The sequence below is a fragment of the Crinia signifera genome, chromosome 1 (assembly GCF_055691185.1).
Source record: "Crinia signifera chromosome 1, ASM5569118v1, whole genome shotgun sequence".
Classification (NCBI taxonomy): Eukaryota; Metazoa; Chordata; class Amphibia; order Anura; family Myobatrachidae; genus Crinia; species Crinia signifera.
The window spans coordinates 246056068-246080439 of NC_139217.1; the positions used below are offsets into that span (position 1 = coordinate 246056068).

The window sequence follows — 24372 nt, forward strand, 5'->3', positions numbered from 1 at the left end:
GCAAAGAAACATTATCCAGTTCATGCCCTTTTTTTATATTACGGGCATGTTCTGCCAAACGATCTTTAAGGTGCCTACTAGTGCGTCCGACATACTGTTCTCCACAATGGCATTCCAATAAATACACCACATTTTTGGAATTGCATGTCACAAAATCATTGATGGTAAAACTTTCATTTTTAGCATTAGATTTATATTCAGTGACTTTAGGTGCAGTCTTGCACACCTTGCACATAGGACACATACCGCAACGGTAGAAACCCTTCGACAGCACTCTGGTAGTTCTTTTAGGTACGCTTTGAGCGCTCCTGACCAGAATGTTGCTAAGGTTATCTGCCCTGCGGTATGTGAATTTGGGACGGGGTCCCACATACTCTTTTAACAAAGGGTCTTTAGTAAGAACACCCCAATGTCTGCTTATGAGTTTTTCAAGTTGTATGTGCTGGGAGGTGTATTTAGTGATAAACCTTATTTCTTTATTTTCTTGTTTATCCTTTTTCTTTTCATTGGGAATAATGGCATTACTGTTTTTGTTATAGAAACTGTAAATAGATAATAAAAAAATGAAATAAATATTGTATGATTGTCAGCCACCCGCACTGGTTTTGTCTATTGCAATTACTTTAAAAACCCACCAACCCAGGGTACCCCTGCAAGTGAGCTGTGGCACTTCATGATGCCACGGCACACAGTTTGGGAAACACTGGTCTAGGGGGAGCAATTGCCTTGCATCAAATTATCCACGTACACCTATTTCAGTTTTCTCCAAGTGACTCTAATTAATGTAAGTATTTTCAAGGCCACATTCTCATCTGATTTTAACTAGTTACAATAGGAGAGGCAGGATGGGACCAGCAGTGTGCTCTGCATTAACTCCTATGAGCCTTTTGCAGTATATTCTATGTATGTGAATTGTATTGATATCCTGAAATTGCATAACCAGTGTTGTATTGATAAGGATGTGTTTTCAGTGTTTGTATTACCTGTTCGAAGTTGTTGTTCAGGAAGGTATAATTATATTATTTATGTCCTTTGATTAAGTGGTCACGTGACCTCAGCTGTAGCCTCTCATAATCAGACCTTGTATATGTTAGCATTCAGTTACTGGGTTATCTGAGTTATAAATATACAAAGTGAGAAATGATAAAGTAAGAATTACTTTTAAAAGAACAGTTAAAAAAAAAACAGTTGAAGAACCTCAAGAAAGGTAAATATAATTTTTATTACACATCATTACTACACATATCCTTTTTACTTAACCCTGTCTCTAACATACACGCACAATCACATCATGCTCACCAAACTGCTACTTCTCATTTCATTACATGGAATTCTTACCAAACTTCATCCATCCTATAATCTCCCTGACACTCACCACTCTGTGCACATTGTCTCCTCTATTATCCACTCCCTTCTAATAAGCACTCATGAGCCTTTCACTAAATTCTCTACTTGCACATCCACATCCGGCCACCAATATGAAAAACCACAAACAACCACCTATATCTATCTCTCCCTTCTAATCTCATTAGCCGGTGACATATCGCCAACCACTCAGATTTAGCTGGTTCCAAGCTATATATATAAATTCACCAAACCTCATAAATATCACATGCCTCCCACCATCCACCATGCAACCTAAATGTGCCCTATTAAATGCACGCTCTGTTTGCATCAAAATAATATCAATCCACAACCTCTTCATCTCTTACAACTTCAACCTGATGGCTATTACAGAAACCTGGCTCACACAATCAGACACTGAACAAAGCCTGCAGCAATGTAGCATGGTGGTTTCCACTTCACTCTCACCTCCAGGCCTGGTAATTGTAAAGGAGGTGTGGTAGGTATATTACTGTCCCAATCCTTCACATACTCAGTTCTACCATCAGTTTCTTCATTGACATTGTTTGAAGTTCACTCTGTTAGGATTTTTCCCCTTTCTCTCTGCATGTTGCTGATATCTATAGCCCAGCTGGGATTCCCAAACCTGGAATTTCTGGAAGTTTTCTCTGCCTGGCTCATCCACTTCTTATCCTCTGACATATCCACCATCATCCTGGGTGACTTCAATATTGCTATGACAGTCCACCATCTTTGCATGCTTCCAAACTCCTTTCTCTAACCTCCTCTCTCGGTCTCTCCCAGTGGTCCGACTCCTCTTCTCATGAGGAAGGCCACTACCTTGACCTTGTTTTCACCAGGCTATGCTCAGTGTCTGATTTTACTAACACTCCCTTTGCTCTATTTGATCACAATCTCATCATCTCTTGCTCTCCTCCATTACTCCAAGCTAACTGAAATCATGCAAGCCTACTTAACCTGCAGAAATACTAATGCTATCAACTTTCCATATCTCTGCAACAACAGCCTTCACGGCGGCAGGTCTACGCTACGTTTTCAACGTATCCTAAGATACGTTGTCAGTGTAGCCAGCGCCGTGAAACTACACATCGGAGCAGGGTGGTGGATGTTTTGTTTTATACTTACCGTCCTCCGGGTGGCGATCCCCGCGGGCGATGGTCACTCCCCGGCGGCAGATTTCAGTCCCCCTCCTCCGGCAGTCACTCCCCGGCGCCAGCAATGTACGTAATTTAGCGCATTGCTGCTGGGGAGCATCACATGGTTTCCCAGCTCCCCCAGTGGCACTACGCTAATTGCATACATTGTCCGCTGCCAGTGCCGGAGGAGGAGGACTGAACGATGGCACCGGGGAGTGACTGCCGGAGGAGGGGGACTGAACGCTGGCCATCGGTGGATCGCGGGGACCCAGTGGACGCGGTGGCCGGGCTGGAGGAGGGCAAGTATAATGCACAACACACACATTTACCCCACTATCCACGTCATACCCCCAGTATCCACGTTGGCGTGGAGTTGATTTTATAAAGTGTGGCGAGCGCACCAAGCCCAAAGTGTGGCGAGCGCACGTATCCGCATCCCCTCGCGGGAATCGCTGCGCTCGCCACGCTTCGTGCTAGGTGACTCGCTGCGCTCGCCACACTTTATAAAATGAACTCCACGCCGACGTGGATACTGGGGTATGACGTGGATAGTGGGGATATTAACCATTGTGTAGTTTCAGGGCTCCAGAAGCAATTACGTAGTTTACGTAGGCAGCATAGTGCTGTATTGGTATTCTCAATACTGCACTATGTAAACTACATAACTGCAGCCGTGAAACTACACAAGTACCCAGCCTTCACCAATTTCTACATTTACATCTCCTGACTGCTGTTTCTCACCTGTACCAGACTCTAGAAACAGCCCTTGATGAAGTGGCTCCAGCTTCCCATTACACGCCACGCAGGCTTAAATGCCAGCCATGGCATTCCAAGATAACAAAGCAACAACTAAATCAGTCACGTAAAGAAGAATGCCAATGGTGTAAATATCATAATCTGAGTGATTTCCTCACATATAAGACTATCTACCACTCCTACTGCAATGCTTTGGACACTGCTAAACAAACATACATCCATTATCTCATCTCTTCTCATGTCACAACCCTAAGCAACTTTTTAACACATTTAAGTCTCTTCTGTACCCTCCCCCTCCTCCCCCACCAGCTACCATCAGTGCACAAGAAATTGCCTCCTACTTTACGGACAAAAATTGATAACATCCGAAATTAAATGTTATGCTCTTCTCCACCTTTACTTTTTGCTTGTCTCCCTTTTTGTGACCGTTTCTGTGCTTGACTTTGCACAATGCTACATGTTCGTTACATTATTTTTTTCTGTATGTTTTCTTCTGTTATATTAAAAATAAAGGTACTTGTTTCCTAGCACGGCCACAACGATCTTGATCTGGGGCATCGCAGGTAAAAAAATTGCGTCGGTCGCATCGCATGCGGGCTAAAAAATCGCATGCGATGCGACCGACGCGATGCCCGCGATTTCCCATAGGGAACAATGTAAAATGCCTCAATTTAACCAAATCAACATAGGGAACAATGTTAAATGGGCCAGAGACCCAAAAAAAAACCCCTGACCAGTGAAATGGCCCCCAAAAATAGTTAACGCCACCCCACGATCAATGAGGTACGCATGGTGATCAATGAGGTGATCAATGAGGTACGCGTCCTCCGACCTTTTCATACCCCCACTATCCACGTCGGCGTGGAGTTGAGAATAGATTAGTGTGGCAAGCGCAGCGAGCCACCGAGCCCGAAGTGTGGCGAGCGGACGCGGATACCTTCACAGGTAAACGCGTCCCTTCGCGGGCTTCACAGGTATCCGCGTCCCCTCGCGGGGCTCGCCACGCTTCGGGCTCGGTGGCTCGCTGCACTCGCCACACTAATCTATTCTCAACTCCACGCCGACGTGGATAGTGGGGGTATGAAAAGGTCGGAGGACACGTACCGCCGGCCCTCGCGGACTCGCTGCGCTCGCCACGCTTCGGGTTCACGTTGCTCGTGGGGTGGCGTTAACTATTTTTGGGGGCCATTTCACTGGTCAGGGGGGTTTTTTGGAGTCTCTGGCCCATTTAACATTGTTCCCTATGTTGATTTGGGTAAATTGAGGCATTTTACATTGTTCCCTATGGGAAATCGCGGGCATCGCGTCGGTACCATCTTATGCTTATTTTGGCCGCATACGATGCGACCGACGCGATTTTGACTTTTTCAATGCATTTCAATGGGAAATCGCGGGCATCGCGTCGGTTGCATCGCAGACCATTAAAAATTACCCGCGATGCCCGCGATTGTGGCCGTGCTAGGAAACAAGTACCAAAATAAAAATTACTCTATTTAAAAAAAATAATAATCATGTTTGTACAAAAAAATTATATAATAATAATATATAAAAAAGAAAAAATGGAAATATATGACCTACCATTATGGAAAATAACTTTCATGTAGCTTATTTTACTGGTCAAATGTTTTGGTGATTTATAATCTTGCAATCATGGGAATCAGATGATGCCCTTAGATGATGGCCAATGGGACGAAATTAGCTAAAGCTTCTATTCGTGTTCCCATCTGAGAAACTTGCTACAAAGTTTATACCTTTTGGTATTTAGGGCCTGATTCTGGTTTGCTCTGAGCTGCAAATATCGCAGCTTATCGCGCACATGAGACACTGCTCTGCCGCCACTGAACCCCCTCATTAACATGCGCGGGGATGAGTAACAAAGACATCCCCTTGCTTGCCTCCGCTGCAGGAGAAAGAAAGGTACAGTCTTTCACATCCTGTCCCTCTAGTCGGTCCTTCTGAAACCATGCCCACCTTGTGGTTAATCAGGCACTCTGCACTGATTTTTACCTCTGCATCTGTGATGGCCTTATTGAATGTCCTATTCTCTGCATCTCCAAAACCCAATACAAATTGATCACCCACATTTGCAATTCGGACAAATCCCATATCGCTAATCTTTGGAAAGACAACTGCCCACCTTCTATGGCTGTCCTAAAATGAACTATATTGCTTCCAGGATCACATTACCAGCATACAAAATAACTGGACTGCTACATACTACACAATTTGGTCCCCATGGTTCCAATCTCAGACTCTCTCAGACTCCTGGACTCCATTGTGTTTTCTGAATTTCTAATTATTTTCTCTTTTCTCCTTATATTAATAGAAAATACCCAGGGTTGGGGGCGTGGCCTAGCTGGCAAACAGGGAAGACGCACTTTCCATCTGTTCCTGTTTCCACGCTGATTTTGGGGACATTTAAGCCATACCCTTACACCAGAGACACTCCAAAAGGGTTCCCAGCCCCTCTCTAACCACCACAGCACCTGGGACCAAGGCAGCGGAGCCGGGCAGTGCCTCCGGGCGCTGTCGCGGGTTGCTGCCTGGTCCGCGAGGAGAAGCCGGGGCCTCAATTTTCAGAAGCAGTGCCGGCGGCAGACGAGTGTGATCCCCCCAGCGACGCAGACGTTATAGCGGAGGACGGGGAGACGCATTCCACACCTCCCCGCCTGGAAGAACTCACCACCGTCGAAAGGAGAGACCGTCACGCCGCGCGTGCAGCCAAAGCGGGTGAGTGAAGCCGGGGACAAGCAGGGAGCTGGGCGCACCACCCATACGCACGGCAATCACAGCGGGGAGACCCGGACCACGCGACACACAAGGGGGAGAGTTGCTGCACAAGCCCTACTGAGGCTGGGCGCTCCGGGGCAGGGAGACTGGTAAACCTGTATAATTTGGACATTAACAGCCCAGCAGGAGACAAGCCGGCTGAAGAGGTCCCTCAGCGGCACCCCCCCCCCCCCTACCAGATAAAGGGGAGGCAGTTACACTGACCTCCATTACTAGGCCTAGCACTAATCAACAGGGCCCCTTGGTCGAGAGGTGGGGAGGCACGGACCATATACACAAGCAGCAGAAAGCCTGGAAAGCTGCAAACACCCAGTGCTGCAAAACAGGAGTGTCGCCAGGACATAAAGCGGCAAGTTTGACAGCAGTGTTAGACACCCAAAGAGCTGACTTTAGCCCAACCAGGACCCAATTTAACTTGGAAGGCCCCGTGCCACCCCTAGGGGAAGCCATTGAGACACACCCCATATGCCGCCTGGGGGAAGCCCACCTTCACCCCCCGCCCGGCACTGATTCCATGTTAGAAGCTGCAGGCCACCCAGCCAGATTCAGATCTAGAGCTAACCCTGAGCAGAGAACCGTAGCCATCTCCCCTGAAAATACAGGAGGCCCGCCTGTGCGTGCCCCACAAGATGATCATATAATGTTTGGCCCCTAAAGGCCCCCACTCTACCCCTCGCACCACGATGCAGATGAAGAAGTAGCCCCAATCCCCCCCTATGTGCCTGAGATTCGTGTCTTGAGCCTACGGAGTGAGAGCATACAGCGTTTCCCGACTGCCCCTACTGAATTTGTTGCTGACGTCTAAGACGGGTTTACTGAAAATGCCTCCCAAAAAAGCTCAAGACTCCTAAACCAGTCTCCCAGGTCCCGTTTTTCAAGCCATCCCCCAGAAGTCAGGGCAACAAAACGGAGGCCCCTTCCACGTCATCCTCCCCTACCGACCACATACCAATACCAGACCCCACACCATTCTCCCCAGCTCCTCAACAAGAGCCCGCGGGCAGACCAGAAGTGCCCGACGACGCGGCATTAACAGTGGGGACCCTCAAGCTTCTGCTCAACCAAATGAAGGAGGAGGTGTCATCAGAAATTAGAACATCCCTACAGACCTGCCAGCGCTCTATCGACGAACTGGGAGACCGCACAAATGCGCTAGAAACTAAAATGGGGGAAATTGTTGGCTCCCACAACACCCTTATAGACTCCCACTCGGCACTGGAAGAGGAAGTGGTAGCCCTGCGGGAGAAACTGGTCAGCATGGAAGATAGATCACGGAGGAACAACCTCAAAATACGAGGTATTCCAGAGAACATCTCCAATAGTAGCCTCCATGACTACGTCATTAACATCTTTAAAAAGCTGTTACCCCTGGTGACTCCTGCTGACCTCTTGCTGGACCGCATACACAGGTTACCGAAGGCGAGGTCTGCTCCTGAGGGGGTCCCCAGAGACGTTCTGATGAGAGTGCACTTTTTCCATATAAAGGAAGCCCTCCTCAAAGCTGCTAGACCCTCCGCGGACTCTGCTGCAGCCTTGGGATCCCATCAGCTATTTGGAGACCTGTCTAAGAGATACCCTTCTTAAAAGACGCTCCTTCCACCCGGTCACAACGGCCCTACGCAAAGCTAACATAGTTTACAGATGGGGCTTCCCGACCCGCCTGTTAATACAACGGGAAGGATCCACAATCGCAGTCTCCTCGGTTGAGGAAGGCCTGAAACTTATGGCCAGCTGGAGGCTGCGAGACGCTTCCCGAGACGCTTCCCCGGATGCATCCCCTGGCCGGCGACTTCAGCAGGACTGGTCGCTGGTTGAGTAGCTCCGGAACAGAGCAGAATCCGTACTCCTCCACGTTGGACGCTTTACCCCCGCCACCCTCATCGGTCATAGACTCTAGTTGGCTGAAAAGTGATGAAGATATCGGAGGGAGGTGTCCATCCTAAACAGTTTGGATAAATTTATTGGTTACTTAAGGTTGTTTGTGGGCCCCTTTGGTCCTGCATAAGCTTGGTGCGGCTGCCCCGTCGTGCTTGGGTGCACCCCTCTATCTGAGGTGGCATTTTGGCTCGAGGGAGGTCGGACCCCCACAAGCTAGGCCCTTATAGTTATAGTTCCAGGATCACTTGAATACACGTGACTCAGGCCCGTTGTAGTTCACCTCTATGTTAGAGTAAAAATTTATACAGATCAGGGACTACTGGTTGCTTCTTTTTATCTAAGTTCGTTTTTGTTTTATATTCTGTTGCGAGGGGGGAATGGGCCCAAACCCACTACCCCCAAGATACTCAACCCAGTTGAGGTGGTCTTGGACAGGCCCCTCACTATGACCCCACTTGGGGTCGCCTGTCTATCCCTTCTTGCTGTCTTTTCACCCTCCTTTCTCCCATCTCCACCCCATGTGTCTTCCCCTCCTGTTTGTCCGTACAGAGTAGCTTATATTGTAATTGTGCCTTCTTATGCTAACACTTATCTGGTTAGACGTGTAGATATGCAGGTTTTAGATGTCTTTAAATGATTAATGTCTTATCTTTGAACGCCAAAGGTCTGAATTCGCCCCAAAAAAGGAAGGTAGCGCTGGCTTACTTCCACAAGCAGAAAGCCCATCTCGTAGCCATACAGGAGACTCACTTTTTAAAACCGCACCACCCAGATTTTTTAACCACAGATTTCCCCAGTGCTACACAGCTAATGGCCCCCATAAAAAGGCAGGCGTCGCCATACTTGTGTCTGCTAGTTGCTCCTTTAATGTGTCCTCCTAGCATATAGACCCGGAGGGTAGATTCCTAATATTAGTGGGTAACTTAGAGGGAGTCGAAACCACCATAGTCTCATGTTACGCTCCTAACACCCGACAGATTACATTTATTAGAGCACTCTTTGCCACTATACAGAAATACGCCAAGGGCGCATTGCTACTGCTAGGGGACTTCAATATGGTCCCTGACCCAATCATGGACAAATCACATACCCCAGGACACAGAATAGCCAAGCCCCCGGCTCAATCTAAGAGATTTATGCAGCTCATTAAAGAATACGACCTGTATGATGTATGGCGCGCCAGACATCCGGGTGTGAGGGATTACACCTTTTTCTCTCACCCCCACCGGACATTTTCGAGAATCGATCTCGCCTTGGCCAACAAATGGACCTTAGCCTCCATTCGCAAAATTGACATACTCCCCATCACTTGGTCCGACCATTCCCCCCTACGTCTGAGGTGGGAACTGACCTCATTCAGGTCTACCCCGGGACCTTGGCGCCTGGGCAGTTCTGCCCTGTCGCAGTTAGACTCTAGGAACTCCATTAAAGATGCCCTGTCCTTATATACCACCACCAATGACCCAGCCGACACCAGCATACTCACATACTGGTGCGCCTTGAAGGCGGTAGTGAGAGGTACGGCTATTCAGGTTGCGGCCAGAGCAAAGAAAGCAGAGGCAAAGGAGAGGTTGGCGGCAGAGACAGAGCTGGTCAAACTAGAAGTAGCCCATAAGAATAACCCCTCCGATGAGGCAATATATGCTGCACTCGCGTGAACTAGAGATAAGGTTAATGCATCAGCTTTTAGTGAAGTACAAAAAAAATCTCCAAACTGAACCAGAGCTTCTACCTCTTTGGTGACAAGGCGGGAAGATTGCTCGCCAGGAAACTGAGAGGTAGAAGAACCAAGACGAGAATAGACCTTTTGATAAACGCTAGGGGAGCTAGAGTCACCGACCCCTTCCAAGTACCAGACACTTTCGCAGAATACTATGCCAAACTGTACAACTTAAGAGAGGACCCACATACTCCCCAGCCCTAGGAAGCTGACATTACGTCCTTTCTGGACGAAATTGACCTCCCTGAGTTACAGTCCGAAGCCTGCCAAGCCCTTAACGCCCCCTGGTCCCTGTCAGAGGTAGAGGCTGCAATAGATGCCCTGCCAAACAACAAGGCCCCAGGTCCAGATGGGTACCCATCCAATTTCTACAAATGTTTTAAGTCTGAACTAGGTCCGATCCTACTGCAAGTATTTAACAAAGCTTCCCATTCCGGGGAATTCCCCGACGAAATGCTCGAGGCTAGGATAATCACGATCCCCAAACCCGGGAAGCCCACTACGGCGGTGCAGAATTACAGACCCATCGCCCTTTTAAACACAGATTTGAAACTATATGCAAAATTAATCGCTAACAGGCTGGCCCCGCTACTCCCCTCCCTGGTAAAGAGTGACCAGGTAGGTTTCATTCCGGGCAGGCAGGCTCCGGACAACACCCGGAGAGTACTTAATGTTGTTGAAGTATGTGAACGTGCCCAGTCCCCGTTATTATTGCTTTCTCTAGATGCCGAAAAGGCTTTCGACAGGTTACATTGGGGTTACCTGAGGGAGGTACTAGTACGTTTTGGAATCCAAGGGAGAATGCTAGACTCGATACTTGCTCTATACTCACACCCTTCTGCGAGAGTGTTTGTGAACGGATCCACCTCTAGCAGATTCCAGATAACAAACGGCACGAGACAGGGGTGCCCCCTATCCCCTTTAATATTCGTGTTAGCTATAGAGCCACTGGCAGAGAAGATCAGGTCGGACAGCCGAATAGTAGGACCAGTCATAGGGGAAATCCTGCACAAAATCTGCTTATTCGCGGACGACGTCCTCCTTTGCCTCCAAAAGCTAAACACATCTTTGCCCGCGCTGCATGAGATCTTAGATGCGTACTCCGCAATTTCATATTATAAACTTAACACCACCAAGACAGAAGCCTTCCCTCTAAACATACCTGAAACAGAGCTGGCTCGCCTGAAAGACCAATATCGCTACGCGTGGCAGGGAAGGGCGATTAAATACCTGGGAGTGTTAATATCTCGGGAAACTCATTTGATGGAGTGCAATTACCTGCCGCTGATTGCTGCATTTCAAAAACTAATAACGGAATGGTCCATACACGAAATTTCGTGGATGGGCAGGCTGGCAGCATCCAAAATGGTCCTCCTCCCGAAACTCCTCTACTTATTTCGTTCAATCCCCAGAAAACCTCCCAGGTCTTTGATGTGCAAAATCAATGCCATTTTTACAAAATACATTTGGAAAGGATCACGCCCCCGGGTGGCTAAAAAATATTTGGCCCTTCCAAAGGTTCTAGGGGGGGGAGGTTTCCCGGATGTGGAGGTGTACCAGGCCGCATGTCTACTGAGCCAGGCCGGGGATTGGTGCGACTCCAGATCCTCTAAACCGTGAGTGGTGGTGGAACGCTCGTTAGCCTCTAACATCCCGTTGATGGACTTACTCTGGGTCCCCCTGCGGGCTATCCAGAGAAAGTCGGAGCTATGCTCAGCAACTAAGGCCACTCTGGGGGTGTGGCATGGGGCACTTGCCAGTATGGGTGGGATAAGCCTGCCAAACGTGGCGATCTCTCTGGTAGCCATTTCTAAACTCATCCCCAACCTAAACCTGAACCCGTGGAACACCGCAGGGATTACCACCTTAGGCCAACTAATGCAAGGGGACTCTTTACAGCAGTTTTCCGACCTCCAAGCGAAGTACGGCCTGCATAAAAGCGAGTTCTACAAGTACCTTCAAATCCGCCACTGGCTAGCGGCTAACAGAGAAGGCCCAGTACCAATGGCGAGTGCTCCCAAGGTCCTCATCTCCAGACTAAACAGCAAATCGCAAAAAGGGGGTATCTCAAGATGGTACAACTATCTCATCTCCGTAACAAAAAAAGGGAAGTTACCGGCTCAGATCAAGTGGGAGACGGATCTCAATATTTCTCTCAATGAGGAAGTTTGGGACACTATTTTTTACTCAGGATTTAAAATGTCGAAATGCATTCAACATACAGAAATGTTTCTTAAAATCTGTCATAGATCATATTTCACTCCGACTAGACTACATGCCATTTGGCCAAATGTCTCACCCTTATGCTGGAGGAAGTGTGGCAATGTAGGCACATTGCTACACATATTTTGGCAGTGCCCCCTGCTGGCCCCCTTCTGGTCAGAGGTGTCCTCGTTGGCCACCGATGTCCTTAGACGTCAGGTTCACCTGACCCCAGTGTTGGCCCTTCTCCACCATTCCGAAACACTTTCAGGGGGTGACCTTTATATACTGAGGCACATCCTAATAGCAGCCAAGGCAGGCATTGGTCGTCTGTGGAAGTCGATGGAGGTGCCCCGGGTTGGCCAGGTAGTTAGCAAGGTACATAACCACTTTCTATATGAGACAACGAACGCTAAGTACTCCTTATCAAAGGCATCGATTCACTTGAAATGGCTCAAATGGGCAGAATTTAGAGAAGCACAGGGCCTCACCCTAACCAGAATAGACCTATGGGACAGATACACCTTGACATCTCCCCCACATTCGCAAGAATAATGGCCAATACTTGAATATCAGTTACCTTTTACATTCCGCTGCATGTACAACTCCCCTCTCCCCATGTCTCCTGCATCCTAATGTGTCTCTGAAAAACTGTCCTTGTCATGTCCACCCTTCTATTCCCCCTACATCCCAGTCTATCTGCTCTCTTACTCTTACTATCCTAATTTATTAAGTAAAACCCAGGTCAAACCTCTGCGTAGGTTTAAACTTTCTGTTTCTCAAACTGCCATCAGCTATGTGTGTTTTGTGATCTGCTATGGTTAACAATATGTTAAATGGCCTATGTTGTTTATACCAAATCCGTGTAAGAATTAACAACTTGACCTAATAAAAATCTATTATGAAAAAAAAGAAAATACCCAGGGTTTTTGTTTTGTGTACTTTGTATGTTAGAAATGGTTTTATGGTTTTGTAAACCTGCGCAACACCAGAGTATGGTAGTCTAGCCTTGGTTGATTGTCCGGGGCAGGCTGCAAATCCATGCAAGTATTGCCTGCCTTCCTAGGTACAGTAGGTAGGATATAGGACTGTGCTAGAATGGCAGAAAAAAGGTTGTTGGTCACAAAAAGTGGCCCAAAGGGCGCCTGAGTAGAGTTGTTTTGCTGGAGCTGCGGTCTCTGGGATTGGGAAGTCTAGCCCAAAAGAAATACGTGAAAGAAAAAGGGGATTTGAGACCGCGCTCGCTAAAAGAGGTGTGCAACAGGTGTACTTAAAACATTTATTTTGAAATTGGGTACATATAGATATAAAAAATTACAATAAAAAATGCAATAAAAAGATTGGGGGGTATCACAAGTAAAATAATAAGAGCAGGGATATTCACCCACAGTCCAATGATGGTAGTGTCCTGTATCCGTTCCTATGAAACCTCCAGGTAATTATCTTATTGGATGCTAATTGCAATGGGGATAAGAAAGAACTGTTAGTCTCCAAACCAGGGAGCTCCCGATGTTGGGGGGTGCTCTACCTGGTGGGCTTGATGTTGTTGCCACTTAGTTTCCTTGATGGGAGTGATGTTGATCTCCTGACCAGGGAGCTCCTGGTGGTAAGTGGTGCTCAACCTGGTGGGCCTGATGGTATTGCCGCTTGATTCAAGGTAGGAGACTGTTCGGGAGGTTGGTCCGGTTTCAGGATGAAGATGGAAGGGGTGTCTGTAAATAGGGGTGTCCCTGCTCCCCTTCACCAACGCGTTTCGCTATGAGCTTTATCAAGGTGATACCTGTGATGTTCACTGATGGGGTTTATATACCCTCAATGGGAGGGAAAATCAGTTTACACCTGTTGCACATTGATTATGACATTCGTGTATTAAACTATTATACATTTCTTATTAGTTGAGTCAGAATAGGAGACAAAACCACACCCCCTTGGGTGTCTTAATTAGGAAAACGAGCAGTACAAAGCATAAAAATTAAGCAAAATACATAGCTTACTAGAGGAATCCGTTTCCGGATATCCGGTGCCATCATTTCCGGATTTGTGAACCGCATATGCGCTCCACTGGTGTTAGATATAGAGTATGGATATATGGGCGGTTTGTGCCCTTAACAAAGATGGCCGCGTCTGTACTTCCGGGATCGCGGTAACGCGAAAAGCTGTTTCCCCGGGTGTTACTTATAATACAGACCTCTTGTGACCAAAATATTAGTGCCTAAGGGGTCAGCGTTCCTGTGGTAAATTGCGCTGTGTAATTCTTGTTCATGGAGCGCATATGCAGTTTTACAATGGCACAAAATGTAAATACACTAGTTATATCAGATATGCTGAGTAGATAAAAACTATTCAGTGGGGACATTTCATGTGAGTCAGGGCAGAGATATAGAGAAGGGTCATTTAAGTCAGATAACGATTTATCTGGAATAAGGGTAAACATTAGATAAATATGTACATAATATCAATACTTATACATTCCTAGATACTAACACTATGCAGTGTATAGTGTATCATAAGGCACATCAATTGGGTGATATTGTAAAATCCCTAATGTATATAGATAGATTTCAATTTTTATTATTATCATCAAGTAGAGAGATACATGGATTTTTATTATGAGTAGTTGAAGACATATTGCTGTACCCACATCATTGTTCAGGTTTTGTATATTGACAGCTATGGTAATATGTTCTGAAACTATGTACTTTGTCTTTTTCCTTTACATATAGACATTTTTTCTTTGGGTGAGGGATGAAATTTCACCAGAATTTCTTTGTTCTGAAAGTATGTCAGAACGGTGGGGGGGAGAGGGGAGGGGGGGGGGGGGGAAGAAAGGGGGGAAAAGGGGGGGGGAAATAATAGGGAGAGGGGGGGGAAAAACCCGAGGTTTGATGCACAACAAGAGATTTATAATTAATTACATAATATTTTTAATATATATTGGGGGGCACTGTTCATACACACTATTCTCCACTGGGGTGCTCGAGGGGAGCATTGGTGAGGGGGAGGGGTACAGCTGTATGAGGAAGGGTCAATCCACACTTTAATTCTTCATAACTTGTTTATACTTCCTATATTACAGTATTCAGTTCAACGGCTTCATTTAGCCCCCCTGGGTGTATAGAATCCATTCTGTACATCCAGTACACCTCTTGTCGGCACAGAATCTTATCTCCTCCACGTGCAGTTCGTGCAACGTGTTCAAGGCCTATCAATCTGAGGCTCTTAGGGTCTCCTCCATGGACCTCATGGAAGTGGCGGGAGACACTGTGTGTTTGTACGTGCTTCATTATGTTCCTTCTATGTTCAAGGAAACGGATCTTGGTTTTCCTTGTAGTGCGTCCTATATATGTGAATTGACATTCGCAGGTTAGCATGTAAATAGTGTAGCTGGTGTTGCAGTTAATAAAACTCTTGATCTTAATTTCCATGCCTGCTTTATCTTTTATGGAATGGCAAGTCCTGGGTTCTATATGTTGACACGTTATACATCTTGTGGCACCGCACCTGAAGAAACCTTTTGGTTGGCCTCCAAGCCAGGTACTCGGGCCTGTTTCTTCAGGTGGGGTGATTATCGATTTCAAGAAACTGGGAGCTAGGGAGTTTTTAATTGATTTATTTTTCTTAAAGACAAACAGTGGTTTAGGGGGAATTACATCCACTAACAAGTGGTCTTGTTTTAATATTTTATAGTTTTTTCCTACTATTCTCTTAATTTCATTTGAATGGCTATTATAGGTGGATATAAATGTAATGTGTTGATTCTTCTCTTGAGGCTGTTTAGGTTTGGTTTGGAGTAATGTTTCCCTATCTAGGGACAGTACTTCTTCATAAGCTTTTGTTGTTATCTCTTTCGGGTATCCTCTTTGGGAAAATGAATGGAGCATGTCACCTGCTTGTTTTTCGAACGTTTCCCTATTTGTGCAATTGCGATATAGTCGCATTATTTGACCTTTTGGGATCCCCTTTTTCCAAGGTGGGTAGTGGGCGCTATCATAGTGCAGGTAGGCATTAGTGCCCACTTCCTTAATATAATTAGATGTAATTATTCTGGAGCCTTCTGCCTCAATGGTCAGGTCCAGGAAGGTAGTCCGTTTCCTGTCTAAGTGATGGGTGAACTGTAAATTATAATTGTTGGAATTAAGGTGCTCAACAAATAAAAGTGCAGAGGTGTGATCCCCATCCCAAATAATGAATAGGTTGTCAATGTAACGGCCATAGAGGACCAGGCTCGCCCCGAACTCGCCCCCCCAGATGTAATGCTCTTCTACCTCCCCCATATATAGGTTTGCGTAGCTAGGGGCGAACCTGGTCCCCATGGCCGTTCCCATTGTCTGTAAATAAAAAGTGTCCTGAAAAAGAAAATAATTGTGACGTAATATATATGAAATAGAATCCGTGATAAACCTCTGGTGTCTCTCCCCCAGGTCACCATCCTCGAATAATCTTCTCGCAATAACTTGTATTCCAGTCTCATGCGGAATATTCGAATATAGGCTAGTAACATCTAGCGTAAGGAAAGAATATGTATCTTTCCATTGTATATCCTTTATTAGCTGTAAAAAATGAATAGTGTCTTTTACATGGGACCTGAGGGTAGAGACACGTGGTTGCAGGTGTGAATCGACATAAAATGATAAGTTAGATGAAAGTGACTGAATACCTGAAATTATAGGGCGCCCAGGGGGTGAAGTGAGGGTTTTGTGTATTTTAGGTAAGTGATAATAAATGGGTGTGGTGGGGTGTTCATTATACAGGAAACGGAGTTCCTCCCTGGAAATGACTCCATCTATTTCTGCTTCTTTAAGTAATTTCAGCAGATCGAGGCCAAATTTTAGGGCGGGATTGCCGTCCAGGACAGAGTAGAAGCGCTGAATCCCTAGAATCCCTATTATGTGTAGTCTTCTTAAGGTGCCCATACACTAGTAAGATTTATCTTCAGATCTGGCTCGTTGGAACAAAAACATGGTTATGGATGAGTGACAGTTTGGCAGTTTTCCAGCATTTCCAAGCAAATGGTCAACTGTCATTTGCTCTCATCCATAACCAGGTTTTTGTTCCAACCAGCCAGATCTGAAGATAAATCTGCGTGTGTTTGGCCACCTTTAGAGTGTGGGTTAAAGTAATGAAGCGATGTGTGTTTAGCAGAAATTAGTTTAATATACCAGTGTCAAAATAACAATGATATTAACATGACATACATTGGTGTGTTAGTGGTATCCAGCACTGGCTACGCAAAGTTATTCACTTACCATTTGTCTTGATATATGACCTGTTTTAATCAATTGAATCTTGTTTTTGTATGACATTGTCACAACACATTGTATGCACATTGACAATTTATTATGGACCCTGTAATCAACACCAGATTGTAATGTGCTGGTCCACCTAGTCTGCATCACTCTCAGGACAGTCTACTCTTCATACCACCAATGTACTGTATATCGTGTTCATATGAATGTTATTTTGACATAGATATCCTGTTTCCCCGATAATAAGACCTACACCGATAATAAGCCCTACCCTTATTTCAGGACAATGGTCCAAAATAAGCCCTACCCTGAAAATAAGCCCTAGCTAAATCCCCATTTTGCCCAGTCCCTGTGCTAAACTTCCAGTTTTCCATCATTTCCATCTCTGGAAGTATAATTAATGACCTCCGCAAAAGTCTTTCAATTGTGCATTAATAAGGAAGGACTTAAATCTCATATTTCATGGGTACTTAAGAGAAAATGTTAAAAATGGTTTAAGAGCACATCTTTTCAGGAAAGATAGGATTTTATGTGTGATTGATTATTTGCAGGTATATTTTGTAAACTTAATATACACTGTTACTTTGTAGGCAATAAAGGCTGTGGTGTGTGGATCATGTCATCCAGTCTTCCCCACATCACCAGCAACCAGATCGGTCACAACAGTATCTATGGGGTAGCTGTTTTCTGCCGCAAAGATGATGCCAGTGACTACCTTGCAAACCAGGCTGGAAATGAAAACTTTAATGATGAAGGAGAAGCAGCAAACTGGGAAAATGATCTAGATAGCGAGGACGATCGATTCTCCTCGCGAAGGCCAATTAATGTGGCACTTGTTGAGTCCAACAGTATTAACCACAATGGAGGTAAGACACAAATATACTAGGCAAATTTGTATATTGCTACTTTTTTCCCATTCAGAGCATGATTTGGAACTTTGATTATGTTATGAGGTTATATCATTTTTCTTTATTTCTGAAATTTTTGTATTTGGTAACATGCATGCTTATTCAACAAAGTTAGTACTTTTTAGACTTATGTTTTTTTATTAATTGCAATAATTTATACTTTTTGAAGGTGAAACACATAACAGTACAATACAATCTAAAACTGGGAGGCAGGACCAATGTATAGATAAACAGTATATAAGGATGAATATGTAACATTCTGATACAAATAAAAAGTAAGAGGATATGAAATGTGACACAAACAAATACAGAAATAAAGTATAGCACAAAATTAGCGACTCATTGGAAGACATGGGTTCAAAAACACAGCATTTTGAGCAGTACAGTATTGGTAGCAATAAAATAAAATAAAATGGAAACTGAGGTAGGTACGTAGTAAGGAGCTAATAGTATCTAACATGCAAAAAATCTATACATAAACTCTATATAATTACTAAATAGTTAAGCAGGTTTTGGCATTTAGGCACACAAAAAAAGGAGAATAGGGGGATTGTAATTATTATTAGTTCTATCCTTACATTTAATTTACAAGGCACCACAATAGGTTTGCAGCGCCGTACATATGACACATATCAGAACAATACAGGGTACACAGAACTTAACATAACAGTAACTGAAAAAGCACAGAACACAGGTGATAATTAGCAATTCTCAGTACACAATACGGCTGAGATGTAGGGAAGCAAAGGAGTTGTCTGCATACTACTAGTAATGGGTTGCTGTTGGAAGAGATGAAGGGTTACGAGCATAGGCGTGCACAGCCCATTTTATTAGGGGGTGCACCATTCCAGGGGCATGTCAATCACTGGACATGTCCACCACAGCCTATTATTACACAAAATGCCACACACTGTAATGCCCATTAGACATAATTCCACACTGTAATGCCAATTCCACATAATGCCATGCACAGTAATGTCCATTCCATATAATGCCACACACAGTAATGCCCATTCCACATAATGCCACCCAACATAATGCCCATTACACATAATGCCACACACCATAATGGCCATCACACATAATGCTACCTGAGAAGGGGGTGCTTAAATGCTTGTTGACAGTGTGAGTTTCATGCTCATTGCTTGGGGGGGGGGCGCACTGCACACACTTCCGGGTAGCGCTAAGCACTCTTCTTATCAGATGCCTGCCAGAGCCGCAGCAGCCTCCTTCTCTTTTGAGCCGCTGGCTGGATGCTGCACATTGAAACTACTTTACTTGTCAACATCCAGCCAGCAGTTAAAAAGGAAGGAGGCTGCGGCATTTCAGGTACAGCGGCCCGTGCCCTCCCCTCTCTTCAGAGTGGCAGGGCCGGGACACTTGTACACCTAGTACCCAGTTGCAAATGCAGGATTCTTGTGAGGGGTTTCCGTTCATATACACACACACACACTTTAATACTGGAATAACATCACAACATGTTTCCAGCAAAGCATACATGCAGTACATAAAGCTCTGAGAGACTTGCCTACCCTTCCAGGAGGCCAGAATGGTGCCCAATTTTTATGAGCCTTCCATCCATTCTGGGACTGTAGGCAAGTATGACACACAGTATACATACACACAATCGACACACACACACACACACACACACACACACACAGCATACATAGACTGAGCATACATATACACACAGCCAACACGCATAGCATACATACACACAGCTGACACACACACACACACACACATAGTATACATACACATAGCATAAATACACACACACATAGTATACATACACACAGCCGACACAAACACACACAGCCAACACAATCATAGTATACACACAGAGCCCCCCCTTCACATAGTATACATATAAACAGCCCCCTATGTACACACACACATGTATATACAAACAGAGCCCCCCACACACATAGTATACATATACAGACCCCCCCATGCACACAAACAGTCCCTCACATACACACACAGCCTACACACACACACACACACACACACAGTATACATACAGGCACAGCCTACACACACACAGATGTACTGTAGTAAACACAGCCCCCCTATGCACACACACACACACACACTATACATAAACAAAGCTGATACACACACCTTTTCACATAACAATAAAGACTGCCCATATAACAAAAAAAACCCTGTTCCAGTGTCTCCCAAAAAGCAGCACATGTCAGTCACCAGGAAGTCGTCTTCGTCCTCACAGTCCTCCTCACCCAACCAGCGTTGCTCAGTAATGTAATGCCTGAGAGGAGCTGTGCACTTCAGCTCCCCCTACAGGCAGCCAGGGGCCTCGATGTAGTAGTGTATCCGATTCCTGCTTCAGCTCTGCAGTCTGTAACTGCGGCCAGCCTGGCTCCGCTCCCCGGCACTGCCTGCAATCGTGAGGGGGGGTGCCCCTCATTAGGAGGTGCCTGTGCACCCCCGGCACCCCCTGTGCGCACGCCTATGGTTACGAGTGAGAAGTGCTGCAGTTACAGATGGTAGCTGAGTAGGAGAGAGCTGCAATTGAAGTGCTCCAAGTAGGTTACAATCTAAGGAGGGGAGGTGAGACAGGTGCCATGAGGAGCAGGCAGTGGGCCAGAAGAAAGGAACTGAGTTAAGCAGGGATGGTCAGGACATGAGGGGGCATGTAGGGAAAGCAGCCTCACTACTAGGTTATGCGGAAGGGTACGCTTTGATGAACAGGTGGGTTTTCAGTGCCAGTATGAAGCTTTTGCAAGGTTGGGGAGAGTCTAATAAAAGGGAGCTTGTTCTAGTGAATGGGGGTACCATAGGCAAAATCTTAGATACGTGAATGTGATACAATGACCAGGATAGAGGAGAGGCGATGGCCATTGGCTGACCAGAGAGAAAGATTACCAAAGGCCCGGATGGAGCTGCAGCTCCAAGCTTCCATATAAAATTAGGCCCATCATCATGACCGCATGATCATTACCAGCTGGCCACATAGGAGGCATAAAAATTGTATTTCTATTTTCCACACAAAATTGTGCAATTTTTGTTCTTTTACATAGAGAGCCATTGGGGCTTACAGTGTGTGGGCAGTGGTGTAGCTACATATGTGGCACACCCTGCGGTGGCTTGGGGGAGCAGCGCCATCAGGGTCTGTGGTGAACCAACAGGTGACCCAGGCAGCAGTGAGCCCCGAGCTGGACCCGCCCTGTGCATATCTAATGAGCAGGGACCAAGTGCAGTGCATATTGAATGAGCGGGCGCCCGTAGTCCATCGCCTCACCTCTTCTTGGGGGGGGGGGGGGCTTCGGAATTTTTTTTGGCAGGGGGGAGAAGAATTTCTAGCTACGCCACTGTGTGGGTTCTACATGCCTACATGGAATTGGCCTCACCTCCTCCACTTCTCATACTAGCCCCTTGAACATTTTCTGCTCCAGGCCCATAACGCCTTTAATCTGGTGCTGCCAGAGGGAGTATATAGAGCAGGCATGTCCAACGTTGGCCCTCCAGATGTTGTGAAACTACACATCCCAGCATGCTTTGCCCCAGTTTTGCTATTAGAGAATGCTAAAACTATTGCAAAGCATGCTGGGATGTGTAGTTTCAAAACATCTGGAGGGCCAACGTTGGACATGCCTGATATAGAGCATGCCTGGACAACCTGTGGCTCTCCAGCTGTTGTGAAACTTCCAAGTCCCAGCATGCCTTGCCACAGGTTTTTCTATTATGGAGTGCTAAAACTTTGGCAAGGCATGTTGGGATGTGTAGTTTCACAACAGCTGGAGAACCACAGGTTGGCCAGGCCCGATGTAGAGAGAGGAGGTTCGATACGTACAGTAAAGTTATGGTGTGTACACATGGTGCCATTTCCCCTTGGACTTTTGACTATGTAGTCAAAATCAGTATTGCATCAAATGGTGATTGAACATGTTTTTAAGCTTTCGATCCTGATTCGATGCCAAAGCAGCGCTTTCTGCCGAAATTGAAAAGCCAAATAGACATTGCAGCAAGTATACCTGCCCCCCCCCCCCCCCCCCCCTACCCACTGCGGATTGCAGCACATGCAGTGATAGGCAGCTGCCCGTGCTGCCGAGCAGTGCTGTACTGCCAGTGGCTGTCCTGTGGAATTTGATGACCGGACGACACAGAGTGCTGGAGACACAGGGAGTTTTGCCGCTCACTGCAGGTCCTGTGGCTTCCGACACGCTGTTCCATCTGTGTTGCTAATGTAAGGGCTGCTGGCAGGGGTATTGCAGCTTTATAATCCTCACTGCTGTACCTTCCCCTAGCACAGGGCTGGGCAACACCGGCCCTCCAGATGTTGATAAACTACACATCCCACGATGCTTTGCATTAGTTTTGCTATGTGGTCATGCTGAAACTGATGCAAGGCATGCTGGCTGTGTAGTTCATCAACATCTGGAGGGCCGGTGTTGCCCAGCCCTGCCCTAGCAGGTAACTCCAGCATTTGGGGCTGAGTATCCCCCAATATTACAGCTGCAGGAGATTTGGGTAATTATTAAAATGATTCACTACAAATTTGGATATTTGGGCTACAGCGATAGACTACCTCACTTTGAGAAAAATAGTAAGCATTTCGATTTGTGGGCCGCTGATATTTTAAATGCTTATGTTCAGTATGTTATACTGTATGCAGCTTTCATTAAAGCTTCTCTTTAAAGCAAGGTATTTTCAACCATTTATATTCTGAAACTCCTATGATTACTGCATATCACTTGGGTTGGTGGAACAATGGCTGATTATTACCAAGGTCTAATACAATTGTCATTAACGGTAAATAATTATTGGTAATGTCCTGTATGGCCCAATCTTTACTCAATTAGGAAAATAATCAATTAGGAAAATATGGCCCATACGGTATGGGCCATATTTTTCTAATTGAGGACTGCTGCTTTAAAGCCCTTCTGCTGCACAGGAGGTATCGGTCGTCCTATCTAGTTTGGAGTGAGATTGTATACAACATGTAATTGCCAATAAAGTAAATGAACAAAAACATTGTGTTATACCAAGAAGAGTTGATTACAGTTTTATTATGTAGGTTATTCTTGTATATTGTGCATTTTATTATTATGTTTGCTGCTACTACATATCATCCTTGAGTTTATGGGGAAGAGAACACAAAACTCTGTCACAATGCCTGATAGGGCTGCATTTAACCTTTGTCTCTTGTATTTTATCCTGTACCAGCTGCTGGGCTGTACATCAAGAGCAGCGAGGCACTGAACATAATGGCAAATGCGATACATGCCAACCATGACAGCGGGGTGGCTGTATTTCAAAGCACCCAACTTGCACGCATTGGAAATAACAGCATCTCCTGCAACAGGCTAAGTGGCATCCATGTGGAGACGGCCTGCAGGGTGGAGCTACGAGGGAATGGCATATATGACAACAAAAGCCACGGCATTGCCTCCAAGGGAGATGGAACCATCATAGAGAATGATATTATAGGAAACCGTGGCTGTGGGCTCCAACTCCTACAGACTGCTGACATGAAGGTAGTATTGCTGTTCACATCTATGAAGGGTATCCAATTAGAGGTGAAATAAATTGAGAGCACATACTGGGGGGACATACTGTTTTTGTGGGAATTTTTTTTTTTCATTCTAATAAGACTTTTAGAGAAAGTTATTACAGTACAAAGTAATAATACTAATAGCATTGCTATAGTGTCTTTCAAGTTCTATGGCAAATGGTTATTTCAGGGTTTCAAAGACCATTACTATACTGTTCAGTCTTAGCTGCAGATTAGTGTTTTACTGCATTGAGATGTCATTTTATTTGAACATTTACTTCCCTACAGTAAATCTTTAACAAAGATAATTTATTAAAATTAATAAAATTGCTTTTATATAGTGGACATCCTGTCCATGATGGACCCTACCTACATTTTTTTCCACACCTTTTTTCTTTCCTCATTTTTCCCTGGCTAATTTGTTTATTCCACAGGTTCTCAAAGTCGGTCCTCAGGACCCCACACGGTGCATGTTTTGCAGGTCTCCTCACAGTATCAAGTGAAGTAATTAGCTCCACCTGTTGACCTTTTAAAATGTCAGTGAGTAATGAGTGCACCTGTGCTCCTGCCAGGTGACCTGGAAAGTGTGACCTGTGTGGGGTCCTGAGGACCGAGTTTGAGAACCACTGGTTTATTCTAATCTTTGGCTATTCCTTAATGTACAGTATCACCAGCTGTCTTGCAATGTGATTTATTGCCACCTTGTATGTTTTTGTTTTGATAATTCAAAAAGATCACGATGAAAAAAAATTGCCATTCTGTAATCTTACAAATTAGACCAACCCATGAAAGTTTTATTTTACACTGAAACCATCTGAGGTTCATTTAGTAATAATAATGTTTGTTTATG

At 45.4% G+C, this 24372-nt stretch overlaps 1 protein-coding gene across 1 annotated transcript in view; it reads left to right on the forward strand.

Moving 5' to 3' along the window:
• FBXO10 (F-box protein 10) overlaps nt 1-24372 on the forward strand; it is a 143391-nt gene that overhangs the window by 113370 nt on the left and 5649 nt on the right. Inside the window, exons 9-10 of the mRNA XM_083179690.1 lie at nt 17684-17959; nt 23195-23505. Coding sequence (XP_083035816.1) covers nt 17684-17959; nt 23195-23505 — 587 coding nt within the window. The remainder of the gene's footprint in view (nt 1-17683; nt 17960-23194; nt 23506-24372) is intronic.